Source organism: Ascaphus truei, chromosome 1, assembly GCF_040206685.1.
Source record: "Ascaphus truei isolate aAscTru1 chromosome 1, aAscTru1.hap1, whole genome shotgun sequence".
Lineage (NCBI taxonomy): Eukaryota > Metazoa > Chordata > Amphibia > Anura > Ascaphidae > Ascaphus > Ascaphus truei.
The window spans coordinates 84,289,866-84,304,272 of NC_134483.1; the positions used below are offsets into that span (position 1 = coordinate 84,289,866).

Below are 14,407 nucleotides of genomic sequence, written 5' to 3' on the forward strand. Positions count from 1 at the left end.
GAATGGAGTTTTAGCATTGTTTATTGTCCTTCTAAACAGGTCTTCTGGGACCACGCATAACAGACTGTGGTATGCAGCATTGGCTCTGGGCACCCTTGTACTGTACTCTATTGCTCTCGGGGCCCTGGTGTTAATGGCGTACTTTTACACACATTCGGAAGGCTGTCTGCTCAACAAAATCTTGCTTGGTGTCAATGGCAGCCTTTGCCTCCTTGTTTCAATGGTGGCCATTTCCCCCTGTGTACAAAACCGTAAGTATGATTAAAACTTGCTCGACCCTTTGTTCTTTGTCCTGAAGCAAAATGCTTCAAGCCGCGTCAGAGTTTCAAATCCAAGAGGTTAGGCTACGTGGAGGCATTTTTTTAAGTTGTACTTCAATAAAAATGTACCTAGTACCAATATAAATTCCATGCCTATGTCTACCAATGCTTATCTATACCATATAGGACATATATTACTTTTTAAGCAAGACAATTGGATGATTGTAAAGTCACTTTTCATTAAAACACATCTAATGTTTAATTAATATAAGAACAGCTGAAAGGGTACACATTAGTAATGTACCGAGTACCCAGGAATTACCCGTTACCCGGCACTTTTTCCGATACCCGAAAATTACCCGGACCCGGCAGCAGGGCGCTGGAACCGGCGCCGGGTAATTTCCGTTCTGCTCTGCTCCCTCGGTCCCTGTCTTGGAGAACGGCAGGAGCAGAGCAGCAGAACACTTACCTGCAGCCGGCGGCGGAGGGTGGTGAGGAAGATCGTGGGAGCAGCAGCAGACATCGTGGCGCTGGCAGCGGAGGACATCCTTGTTGAGCCGGTTAGAGCAGCGGAACACATCACAGCTGATGCCGGTGGGAGCTGGGTAACGCGACCGGAGCAGGAGCGTTACTATTGGACAGCCAGTTCCTCCCTGGCTGTCCAATAGTAACGCTCCGGTCACATGTTCCCTGGCAACCGCCGGCATCAGTTATGCTATGTTTCGCTGCTCCCACCGGCATAACAAGGGCGTCTTCTGCTGCTGCCACCACTACCATCATGTCTGCTGCTGCTCCCACGGTGTCGCTGTGGTCCTCCTCACCCTCCGTTGTGGTCTTCCTCATCCTCCGCCGCCGGCTGCAGGTAATTCAGTGCTACGTGGCCGTGCAAAATTTCTATTTTTTCCTGGTTACCCGTTTCCTTAAATTTGGAGGATTTGGTACAGCACTAGTACACTTGCTTACTTCACTAGATTTTGGACTCTAATTGCCTGTTTGTCCTTAAGCACAAATGCTATTTTGATGAGGTTTTCCTCTGTTGCACTTCCCTGTTGATAGTAGCAGATTTTGGACTTGGTTTACAAAATGAGAGTAATTCTCAGTGCAATTATGTACGTGTATAGCTAATTGTATGCAAACAATTAGTAAGTGACAGTAAGTAGTTTTGTTGATCTTTACAAATATTGGCAAGAAAAGTACGGTCTGGGACATTTGGCCGTGGGTGTTTCACTGCGACTAGATGGCCACTGGTGCTGGGCCGCGACTCACCTTGCTTCCGCCGCCGGCTACTTCAATGGTAAGTGCCTTACCCTAAAAGCCCTCCCTTACCCTTATAGCCCTCCCTTACCCTTATAGCCCTCCCTTACCCTAAAAGCCCTCCCTTACCCTAAAAGCCCTCCCTTACCCTAAAAGCCCTCCCTTACCCTAAAAGCCCTCCCTTACCCTAAAAGCCCTCCCGTACCCTAAAAGCCCTCCCGTACCCTAAAAGCCCTCTCTTACCCTAAAAGCCCCTTCCCTAAAAGCCCTCTCTTACCCTAAAAGCCCCTTCTCTAAAAGCCCTCCCTTACCCTAAAAGCCCCTTCTCTAAAAGCCTCCCTTACCCTAAAAGCCTCCCTTACCCTAAAAGCCCTCCCTTACCCTAAAAGCCCTCCCTTACCCTAAAAGCCCTCCCTTACTCTAAAAGCTCTCCCTTACCCTAAAAGCCCTCCCTTACTCTAAAAGCTCCTACTCTAACTGATAAAACCCTTAAATTAACCTCCTACCCAAAATGGTAAGAAAACTTATCTTAAAAGCATCCGGCGACGAGGATTCCAGCGACGGATCACCTACAGCGGGGAGTGAGTGACGGCAAAGTGCCGGAAGCCATTTGTTTGCAGCGAAACGGCCGCGACCAAATGTCCCATTCTGAGAAACGTGTGTGTGTGTGTGTTATATATAATGGCGCTGTGTGAACTAATGTGCTATAACTGTGCAAAATAATAATGTTGTAAACAGTGAATAATATTAACCTTTAAACCTGCAAACCAAGCAATATCCTACGTGTTTTTTTTTGTTTTTTTTAAATATAAATAAGTTCTGTACTATGTGAAAATACTTGTAGTATTAGAAAAAAACAAACCAAAAAAAATTCTGAACGACATTTTTAATGTATTATAATGGAACAAGCATTTTTTATTTCTATAGCAACCATTTACAAAGTCACATCCCCTTCCTCTCCTGAAACGGCTGTGACACACCCCTTTTTGAGCCCTACCCTCTATAGCAGTGCACCAATTGTGTCTAGTGACTGCCTGATCACATGATCTTCCTACAGAACTTTGCATCTTTGGTCCTCTTCTGCTGCACTGAAAGCCATTTAGTGAACCCCCCAGCCGAATCTTCGCCAATCGATTGACAACTTAGCTAATTACGTATCATGGTGTGAATTGTATTGATGCACATATTAAAGGGGAAATAAATAAAAAAACGGCATCTTGGACTGCTGTTTTTAGAAGATGTGAAATAAAGAGTGAAACTCTGTATGAGTAAAGTTAAATGTGATATTAAAATAGATTGTTTCTATATGTGTAAAACCATACTAATCTTGCCTCACACCTATAGATCCTTTTATACGGGTAACGGTGCGTCTATATGAAAAATCTTTTGCACAAAAGAATTATAAAGTCTCAAATATTAGCCACAGGCTGTATATAAATAAAACCTGATGTGTCCAATCACAAATGGTTTGTCCCAAAAAAGTCAAGAATTCTGCGCTCGTGCTGTCTTGCAGTTAGGTCCGGAAATAATTGGACACTGATACAAGTTTTGTTATTTCGGCTGTGTACCAAAATAAATTCAAGTTACAGTTAAATAATGAATATGGGCTTATCTATCAGCTTTAATTTGAGGGTATTCACATACAAATTGGAGGAAGGGTTTAGGAATTACATCTCTTTAATATGTAGCCAGGGACCAAAATTAATTGACAATTGACAATTAACTCAAAAGCTGACTCAAAAGCTGTTTCATGGACAAGTGTGGGATATTCTTTTATGTCATCATCAATTAAGCAGGTAAAAGTGCTGGAGTTGATTCCAGGTGTGGCATTCGCATTTGGAAGCTGTTGCTGTGAACCCAAAACATGCGGTCAAAGGAGCTCTCAATGCAAGTGAAACAGGGCATCCTTAGGCTGCAAAAAAAAGAAAATCCACCAGAGAGATAGCAGGAACATTAGGAGTGGCCAAATCAGCAGTTTGGTACATTCTGAGAAAAAAAGAATGCACTGGTGAGCTCTGCAACACAAAAAGGCCTGGACGTCCACGGAAGACAACAGTGGTGGATGATCGTAGGATCCTTTCCATGGAAAAATGGGGGGGATGGGTAGAGCACAGCGAAAACCAAAGGGCTGGAGGCAAAAGTGCAATAAAAAAACTATAAATTTATTTGGCCATTATGCCATAGAAGTGACAGACATAGTTAAAAAGAACTCTGACGCGTTTCTCGCCGTGGAGGCGCTTTATCAAGCTTTATAAAGCGCCTCCACGGCGAGAAACGCGTCAGAGTTCTTTTTAACTATGTCTGTCACTTCTATGGCATAATGGCCAAATAAATTTATAGTTTTTTTATTGCACTTTTGCCTCCAGCCCTTTGTTTTTCGCTGTGCTCTACCCATCCCCCCCATTTTTCCGTTACCATTTGGTATAGCAGCACGCCTTACTCACCGGACGTTTCTACAGCTGTTCCAGCAGGAAGATTTTCTCCCAGAGCTGTGCCGTGGTGCTCGTCTAGCCGGTGCAGTGTCGGTGCCTTCTACAGCCTCTACCCCCCCTTCCAGCGAGAGTCACATCCTGACCCATGAGACCGGTATCCAGTTACGGTCTATTGCAGGTCACCATCCAGTCTCCACCCCCTGACCCTCTGGTTTCCAGCGGCGGGCGAGTCTGCGGCACCTGAGGGGGCATTAGGAGTCCGTTCTCCAGGTCCCTGCCCCCATTCCATCTGGGCTGTCCAGGTCGCCATTCTCGCCACCCCCGCGACCTGAGGTGGGAGGTTACTCCCTCGGATCACTCCGAGGTGGGAGAGCTAGCTCCCTCGGTTGCAGCACCGGGGTGGGAGTGTTACTCCCCCGGTTCCAGTGCTGAGGTGGGAGTCCAGCTCCCTCGGTTGTTGCGCCGAGGTGGGAGAGGTTGCTCCCTCGGGCACAGTGCCGGGATGGGAGCCAGGCTCCCTCGGTTCCTGTGGGTGCAGGGGAGACAGTCAGTCTGGAGACAGGAGGTTTCTCGCCACGGGGAGCAGGTGAGGCGTATTTGGCATAGACTGTGCACATACCTTGGCTTTACTGAGGGGCTACGTTTTTTTTATACAATTGATTCCGGTTTATATTATTTATTTGTTTTTTCACTCACTCAGTTATCAAGTTCGATCACTTAGTATTTGAGCATCATTGCGGGGCCCCTCTCCCATTTTCTCTCTGGATCCTTTCCATGGTAAAGAGAACCCCTTCACAACATCCAGCCAAGTGGAGAACACTCTCCAGGAGGTAGGCATATCAATATCCAAGTCTACTATAAAGAGAAGACTTCACAAGAGCAAATACAGAGGGTTTACCACAAGGTTCAAACCATTCATAAGACTCAAGAATATAAAGGACAGATTAGACTGTGCTAAACAATATCTAAAAAAGCCAGCCCATTTCTCGAACAGCATTCTTTGGACAGATGAAACTAAGATCAACCTGTACCAGAATGATGGGAAGAAAAAAGTATGGAGAAGGCTTGGAACGACTCATGATCCGAAGCATACCACATAATCTGTAAAACATGGTGGAGGCAGTGTCATGGCATGGGCATGCATGGCTTACAATGGCACTGGTTCACTAGTGTTTATTGATTATGTGACAGAAGACAGAAGCTGCTGGATGAATTCTGACGTGTATAGGGATATATTGTCTGCTCAGATTGAGCCAAATTCAGCGAAGTTGATTGGATGGCGCTTAACTTTATAGATGGACAATGACCCAAAACATACTGCGAAAGCAACCCAGGAGTTTTTTAAGGCAAAGAAGTGGAATATTCTGCAATGGCCGAGTCAATCACCTGATCTCAACCCGATCGAGCATGCATTTCACTTGCTGAAGACAAAACTTAAGGCAGAAAGACCCACGAACAAACAACAACTGAAGACGGCTGCATTAAAGGCCTGGCAAAGCATCACAAAAGTGGAAACCCAGCTTTTGGTGATTTCCATGCATTCCAGACTTCATGCAGTCATTGCATGTAAAGGATTCTCGACAAAGTATTACAAACTAACATTTTATTCATGATTGTGTTAATTTGTCCAATTACATTTGAGCCCCTGAAATAAGGGGACTGTGTATGAAAATGGTTGCAATTCCTTAACATTTCATACGATATTTTTGTTCAACCCCTTGAATTAAAGCTGAAAGTCTGCACTTCTATTATACCTCGGTTGTTTCATTTCAAAACCATTATGGTGGCGTACAGATCCAAAATTATGAAAACTGTGTTGGAGTCCAATTATTTCCAGACCTAACTATACATGTCGTATAGATGGAACGATCCCCTTGCTGCTGGGCGCTTGGAGTCTCTCCAAAGAACCTCCTAAATGAAAGATCCCGAAGGTATTCTCAGAAAAACAACAATAAAAAATATGCACACAGCGCACTGGGGGTCAATACAAAATTAACATTTACTACAGGTCCCATGAACCGAACAGTTAGTAAAATAACCAAGAACAAGTGACAAACTCGAACTATAAACTAGAAGTCAATTGCAAGATGGTGCAATGACTACAATGGAATTATACAGTATGGGGGACAGATGGTAATTGTGAGCTGAAGTAGCGGAAGACCAAGGATGGTGCCGTTGTTGTGCCCGGACTGCTCCGTCACTCAGTAGTTGTATTCCCGCTTGAGCTTCCCAATCTCTGTACCAGCCAACGGGTGTGCATCGGGGGGGGTCACGTTAGAGGCTGTCCACGTGCATTACATATCCTCTTCAGCCAATGAAAACACAGCTACTAATGTAGTCACAAACGTCGATACAATGTACTCAACAGCGCAAGCAGAAAATATGGTATGGGACATTATTGAGGCACCCACAGTAGAGGAACCTGATCCGAACAGAGCTGAGATCCAAGGTACATGGTCCACAGTCCAACTAATGAATGCTACAGATACCCAGTAGGGAACTGGTGAAAATAAAAATGTAGGAGGCAGGGCAGAGGTGAAGGAGACATAGGTGGTGCAGGACCGATCACAGCACTCCGTGATGTTGAAGGGCAGAACCGGTATGGGTCACAGACTTGAACCTGTGGGCAACAAAGTCAAAGGAGAGACGGGCAGGTCTTTGAAGAGAGATGCAGATATAATTAGCAGGAGCAACTGGACAAAGGTATTGAGACAAAACCGCAATCAAGGCGGATTTGTCACGTGCGGCTGTTCCAGCGCGCACACCCATTGGCTGGGATAGAGACCGTGAAGCTCAAGCGGAGAAGACTACTACCAAGCGACGGTGCAGTCCGGACACAAAAACGGCACCATCCTTGGCCTTCCGATACTTCAGCTCATGGTTACCATCGGTCCCCCCCCACTGTGGTAATTCCATTGTAGTCATTGCACCACCTTGCAATTGACTTGCTATGTTTGCATTACTTTATGCCCGTTATTTATATTTATTTGTAGTTCTTTTTTCACTCCATTATTGTCACGTGTGTTCAATTAAATTTATTTTGTTTGTTTATAGTTCGAGTTTGTCACTTATTGTGACCTGGTTATTTCCCATGTTGGTTATTTTACTACATGTTAGGTTCATGGGACCTGTAGTAAATGTATAACCCCCGGTGCGCTGTGTGCATATTTTTACTGTTTTTCTGAGAATACCTTCGGGGTCTCTCATTTAGGAGTTCTGGGGAGTGACTCCATGCACCCAGCAGCAAGGGGATCGTTCCATCTATACGACATATAAGACAGCACGAGCGCGGAATCCTTGACTTCTATTCACAATTTATCGGGACTCTCTCCGGACTTGAACTTATTTCAACATGGACTGATTCCTGTACTCCCTTCTAAGGATTTCTGCGGCACAGCTCCGCCTGCCTTTTTTAAATTTTTGTTCTTTTCCCATATTTGAAAGGGATTAGTCCTTTTTAATCCACATCTGCCACATTGTCTTCTCTGGGTTATAGTTATTGCTGTTTAGGGTAACCTTTAATTGTGTTGGCTAGTTCTCTATTTTTAAGCGATGCTACAATCGTTTGATATGTCTGTTGAATCATCAGCAGCTGTGGCTGATCCACACATCACCTCCTTCCTCACGTGTTTTGAAGGTAGAAACCACAGAAGTATACAATTGGGTCTCATGTACTCCGAGGAACACATCTTAGAAGATATAGAGGTGGACTACCTTCCAGACTCCTTTCCTTGTCCAAATTATTGGAGCAGGAAATAAGAGCATAGTGAGATATGACCACCCGAGAGGACTACATCAAAAAGAAAAGGGTGCCCCGAGGGTTGAGAATTATGAAAAATTCTGCTTATGGTATTAACAACCCCTGTGTTCATCGTTGCTTGGGAGGACACTTTGGAAGCATGCCCATTTGAGCTTATGAAACTCCAAATAGGAGAAAGGAAAAAGGAGCTTAAATATTTTGATTTGTAAAATTGGTAAGATTTAAGGAAAAAAATAATAGGTTTACCTACACTGGATACATTACCTCAAATGGTGGAGAATTATATTCCAAGATGAAAAAATATGAAAATGGGATTATGATTGTTAAAAATAAGAACTTTATAAGGGATAAAACTGATTATATCCTCAACAAACAAAAATAATTGAAATATTAGGGATGGAGATAACATTCCTAAGAGTAAATATTCGCATCCCCCAAAATCTATCTGGCCCAAAAAGGACAAACAGAGAGAAAATACCATGGATGCTTATCCCAAAGTATATATTTTTTTTAAAAATCCCGCCCAGGTATCTGAGACCAGAAATGGTTCTACTAGCCACAACCCCAGATATAGCCATATATACCATCAAAATGATAGTTCAAATTATGGGCAGGAAAGTGGAAAACCAGCAAAATATTATAGTGGCAAAGAGAAGAGCTGGGATGAAGGATGGAGTACAGTTGGGAAAAGTAGATATGAGACTAACAAAAAAACACTCCGAAAGGGGGAACAACCCAATTACAGATGTCGAACTATTGCCTTCAGAACGTAGTACACTTGAACTTGCGTTAGGCAATAGGTTTCAAGCACTAGAGGAGATATATAGTGTTACTGACTTGGGTCATTTTTTTTCAAAGACGGAGATCAAAAGATGCAGGAGATCGAGCTGGGATCTAGACAACCCCCCCTCGGCCTTATTGCCCCTACCTCTGACAAGAAAAAGATTGTTTTCCGGAGAGGTAAGAGAGAGAGGGGGGGGGGGGGGGGGGGGAGATCATTCACTCTTTGAGGTGCTGAAAAAGGGTTGATCATTTTCACGACAGACATTTCTGAGGAAATTAACATTACACAGGCACTTTAATGGACCAAAAAGTACTGATATCACTAATCCTGTAGAGACCGGTCAACCTGATCCAATGATTGATCTAGCTTATGTAGCCATGGTAAGAGTACCCATTACGGGTGTTCCCCACACAGGCAGCTGCCTTGAGTGACAGGGGAGGAGGTGGGGCTAGGTCTGTGTTCTGCCCAGTCCTGGGTTCAGACCTAGTACCTTTCCCCTACTGTACTTAAGGGAGTTACAACCCCAAATTCATTAGTGTGTTTCTACCGTGAGAGAGACAAGGTATCACACAGGACTGCTGTGCACTGGCAGGCCCTGGTCCTCATCCCTACTGGGGAGAGTGAGTGATTACCTTTTCCCCTGGTCCTGCGCTGCGGGGGCTTTTGATCCGTAGTGAAGGTCCAGGGACCATCCTAAGTGTGGAGACCAGACCAGTGACTGTATTGGGCAGGGACTGTCTTGATACGGTGTTTGTGTGTGTGTGTGTGTGTGTGTGTGTGTGTGTGTGTGTGTGTGTGTGTGTGCAGAAGAAGAATAAAACCGATTCCAGTTGAATATACCTCCTGCCTGGTGTTTGATCTTACTGGGGGGAGAGGTAACCGTTTCTACCGTAGGAGATTGCCTCCATACATCTGGAGCCTGCGTCAGATGGAGGCACTGTGTACCATGGAGTAAATGTTGGTTATATACCTCAGAAGTCTGTCCTGCAGTCCCCACAACCATGGGCGGACCACTCTGCCTTCTGTGAGCCAACAGGTAGCATGCACCATACAACTGATAACGGGAATCTCCCAATGGGTGAGGGAAACACTGTTACAATTGGAGGCGCTGCTGAGATGAGCAACAGGACAGGCTTTCAGCAACGCAAGGCTGGAAGTTAACAGGTACGCTTCCAGAGTGAGCGCTAGAGAGAGGGAGGATAGGTGCAGAGTTCAGGGGACTCCAGCATACCATAACCGGGTCCCACCTTCCCCACCAGTGACATGCCTACGCCGATCTAATTGGGTGATCTATGTTGAGACAGAGAGGCTATTGCTGTTCGGAGTCACCCTGCGACCTGATACATAGGATGTCTGGAGGGGATCTACTTGCCACGTGCCAGGGTCACCTGAAGGAGACTAGGGTGTCAGGTTCAGACGGGGTGGTGTAAGGTGCTGCTAAGGAATGTCTTGGGAGGGACGCCTCCTCCTCAGGTGCCTATGCCCTTCTGCTGGAAGAATGCCCAGAGTACCACTAGCCATCGACGCACAGTAAACCACAGAGTACTCATAATGGACTGTGACCAAGTGCAGCATATCAGGAGTTTTGCTAGCTTGAGGGTACACCTACGCTTGGTAGACAGTAAAACCATGTGCTGTGGAGGCCTACAAAAAGAGGATTCCTGCCGGATTCGTGTGGGACACGTGGTCCTGTATGTTAGTGCACTTAAAATGGTGGTTCTCCTGCCTGAGAATGCACCACGTGAAGTTCACGGCTCAAGATGGCATCTCCCGCCAAGATTGGAAACCGCATGGGCTGCCTGCAAAAGGGTTGCACGCCTAATTGTTGCAAGGGTCTGGCGTGAAAGCCAGAACCGCGGCCGAGTAATGTGATTGGCTCAGAGATGAGTCAGTCACGCCCCGTCCCAGTATGCCCCTACTCTAATCTCCACCAGGGGGAGGGAGCACTGTGACCGCCAATGCCGAACAACTGTCTCAACTAAGGGAGGAGCCAGATGTGGCTGATCGCACCCTCAGTTCTTCAGAGCCTGGCAAGAGAGGAGCTACAGTACGCTATCTCCTGTCTTTGAGCATCCAGCCGAAATTAACGATGGCTTGTAACTTCTTGCACTACCAGCTACCAGTAGGACTCCTGGTAGTGGAGGTAGACGGGAAGCACTTCTTGAAGCGTGTGTCCCAAGTGTGACTTCCCCGGTGGAGATCTTACCTGGGCTGCCAAGTGTCCATGATGCGGAGCTAGTTTTCTGAAGCCGACGCTGATGAAGCCTACGGCCTTTTCTACTAAAGACGCGGCTGACCCCAAAACCTGGGCGGTCAACGATGCAACCACTACCTCACCGATGGAGGTTTAAGAGGATCTGTGTGCCCCAGCGGATGCTCCAGGTGGTCAGAGTACCCCGATGATCAACCCGATTCCAGAGATGGTTCCAGACCAGGTTTCCAAGACGGTCCGTGGTTAACCAAGACCCAGGGTTCCAAATTCACAAGACCTCCGTTTGGCACCTGAATCAATGTTCACATAGACGTAAATGTTCATCCAGTTTGGTTGTCCGGTGCTGTTAATTTGAATACATAGGTTTTCATTTTTCTGTTGGACTCCCTTTTTTTTATCTAGCACGGACACCCCCTATAGGGTGCTCACCGCAGAGAGTGCAGCCATTTTCTAAACCTATGTAGATCTATATCCGGAAAAGGTCTGTCATGGGAGACCTGTCGATTTTACACTGGGATATCAAACAGAACAAAGTAGTTACATAAATGAGGTTTATTTCGTCTGGAGCCAACAGGAGCAAAACAATGCACAGACATACGTACAACTCGCCAAACCGGGGTTATTGGGAACTCCTAGCTCATTAGCGAGCTTACCTAGGATGTCTTTCACAACCCATCCTTAGAATATCCCAGTGACTCGGGATGGTAGTCTCTCAGTACTCTGTCTGTATTTCCAATTAGTCTCTGACACGGAAAGGTGGGCTGAAGTAGCGGCTCAGCGAGTGACCTTTGTGACCTTGGGCAAGTCACTTAATCTCCTTGTGCCTCAGGCGCCACCAATTACATTGTAAGCTGTACGTGGCAGGGACTCGTGCTTGCAAAAATTCTATGTACACTGGCAGCACTTTACAAGAACAAAATGTGTGCGTGTGCGTGTTACAATTGACAGAATCCACAGTGCTGGTCAGACTTGAAATGGGTTCATGTCTGTCTGGATCTGAAAGAGTCAGTTGTTTAATACTCCCAGTGTAATATGAGATCATTTTGAGTTATTGCCATGTTGTCTTTGTTCTTCAGCGAAATGAATAAATACATATTCATTCTGTATTGCTGTCAGGAAAATCCATGCACAGCGTTGCATCCACTGATGCACCATATAAAAAGCATTGATTATGTATTGTTAATATATTTTATATTTGTTTTTACTCCAAATGTTTTTTGTTTTGTTTTGAAGGTCAGCCAAACTCTGGATTACTACAATCTGGTGTTATCAGCTGCTATGCGATGTATCTGACTTTCTCATCTCTGTCAAGCAAGCCAGCAGAAACCAGTATGTATTGTCTTTGCTAAATCACAATCAAGCACACCTAATGTTTATTATAATTTATTTGCCCTTCTAAAATAAAGTCATTCATCAACTTTATATAATTGTTACAAAATGAGTATAAGAACACAGAAATAATCATAAATATTCTAAACTTCAATTATGACCCTGTGCACAGAAATGGTCTCCAACTAGCTAATGCTGGTTAAAACACATTCAGTCCATGTTTATGCATGTTTCTCCTGTAGTCCTTCATTATTGCCAGGGACGTATAATGTATTGGGAAGTATTTATCCAATTCATTACACTACAGCAGCATTGGATCCTTCTCTGCAGAACGGGTCGGCATTCTTTCCCAAGTTTCCAGCAGCAAATAGGTTGTTGGTCTGACTCCTGAATTCCATACCTTCCAATGACCCAAATAACAAAAGTTTTAGACTTTGAGCACCAAAAAGTGGGTTGTAGTGATTAAAACATTGACTCGAAGAATTGGAGTCTCTTAAATTCTATTCTAACCACTTGGAACAGCAGAAGCACAACAACAAAACCGCGTTAGAGACACCAACATGCATGCAGAAGACAAATACAAACGTTTGTATTGAATTTTTAGTCCATATGGTAGGAAAATCCCATAAAGACCTGCTGATACCAGCTCTAATGTAGAATGTAACACCCAGGGTGTTCACCTGCTAATTCAATCGACTCGATCTATCTTTGGGGACTGATGCCAAGAAAGCGTTCTCTTTGTTGTATTAAAAGCATGGATGTTAGAAGTGAGTGCGACGGTCTTCCAAAGAGTTCTACAAAGGTCCAAATTAATTTTGCTGTGTATCTGTGGGAGTAAGCAGCATGTTGAATGAAGACCTATTTCCAATGAGAGAGAGAGAGAGAGGGATGGGATTTTCACATACTTTCTCCTTTTTCTTTATAAGTACTGGATGAAACTGGAAAGAATATCACAATTTGTTCGCCCAGCTTCAGTACCGATCTTAACCAGGAGGGAAAGTTGGTCTCGATGCTGGGCACCGCCATTTTATTTTGCTGCATTTTGTATTCATGGTAAGAATGTTTTGAATATTTTTCTTTTGAATAGTGCAGGCTGTGATAGTAATGATACTTACTTCATAACAAAACCCCATTTTTGTCATCTTTTTAACAAGCGTTTTACAGTTAATATACACTTCTTAGCCGGGTTCATTCCAAACATATTTTATAAAGTTTTATGAATATGTTTAAAATATTTAATGATATCTAAAGTGGAATTATTATTTTTTTTCCCCAGAATAAAAAAAAGCTATATTTTGAGTGTTTGCATAAACAATTAAATATGTAATGGGAACATAATTCCTCAATAAGAGACACAAAGTAGAACGCTACACAGAATATTCTGTTTGCAGTGACTTCCATTTATTTAGGAACAGTGGAGAATGCAACGTTTCAGGTGATCGATCACCTGATGAAAGGTCCGTGTTGGACCTAAAACGTTGCCTTCTCCACTACTCATCTTTTTCCACTATTTTTTGTCTGTTGTGTTGGCCCCACGTGCAGACTTGACCTCACTGAAGTTTTTTTTACCCCATTCTTTCCGCGTTTACCCACAATTTTTAGACACTGACTTTTGAATAATGGGACATAAAGGCCCATATTTACTAAGCAGGCACCTTTTTCAGTGTTGAAAGACACCTTACAGTTTATTGACCTGAATTGGCCATAATGTGTTATCTAATTCCGGAAGGTGCTTTATGGCAGAAGAATGCTTGGCAATTATGGGGTAAAATCTTTTCCTACTTTTAATTGTTATACAGTACATACCTTTATTTTCCATCAGATCATTCTGTCAGATTTGACACATCCACATTTTGTTACCTCAGAACTAAAACATCTCAACAGACAATACCAATAGTTCAGCAATTATGACTAAGACCTATCAAGTTAATGACCATTAACGCCAAATGGCACGGTGACCATATATTGGGGCTTGGTGAATCTTGGCCATATTCCTAAATTGCTCTTTTAAGAAACACGAGCACCTCGTTCTTCTATAACAAGACCAGTCTAATGATACCTCCTACATAGAGAAGTCTTCAAGACCGGAGTTAACAGGTTAATTGGTAACACAACCTAAGACTGCATAGTTTTTGTAGGTGATGACGGCTGTAATTTCATTTGTTGAAAACCCTTCATGCTTTTGTAGTCTGACCTCAACAACACGTTCAAGTTCTGAAGCACTAAGGGGAAGATACACAGCACCTGAAGCAGAAGTAAGTTGTTTGTTCTTCTGGGAGAGTGTTATAATGGCATTTGTTTTTAGCATTTGTTTTAAGCGACCTTGTTGCTATGAAGGACATGTAGACTACTGCAGAGAAATGCATATTGCCTATT

At 44.1% G+C, this 14,407-nt stretch overlaps 1 protein-coding gene across 3 annotated transcripts in view; it reads left to right on the forward strand.

Annotated features, from left to right (window-relative positions):
- The window catches only part of SERINC5 (serine incorporator 5), a 92,722-nt gene that overhangs the window by 64,032 nt on the left and 14,283 nt on the right, over positions 1–14,407 (forward strand). For 2 of the 3 annotated variants that reach the window (XR_012799896.1, XM_075590678.1), the window contains exons 6-10: positions 40–251; positions 8,565–8,666; positions 11,936–12,031; positions 12,958–13,084; positions 14,220–14,286. Coding sequence is in view for 2 of the 3 variants with exons in the window: in XM_075590678.1 (XP_075446793.1) it covers positions 40–251; positions 8,565–8,666; positions 11,936–12,031; positions 12,958–13,084; positions 14,220–14,286 (604 nt within the window). In the remaining variant the exon portion in view is untranslated. The remainder of the gene's footprint in view (positions 1–39; positions 252–8,564; positions 8,667–11,935; positions 12,032–12,957; positions 13,085–14,219; positions 14,287–14,407) is intronic. The other variant, XM_075590688.1, reaches the window with a different exon arrangement.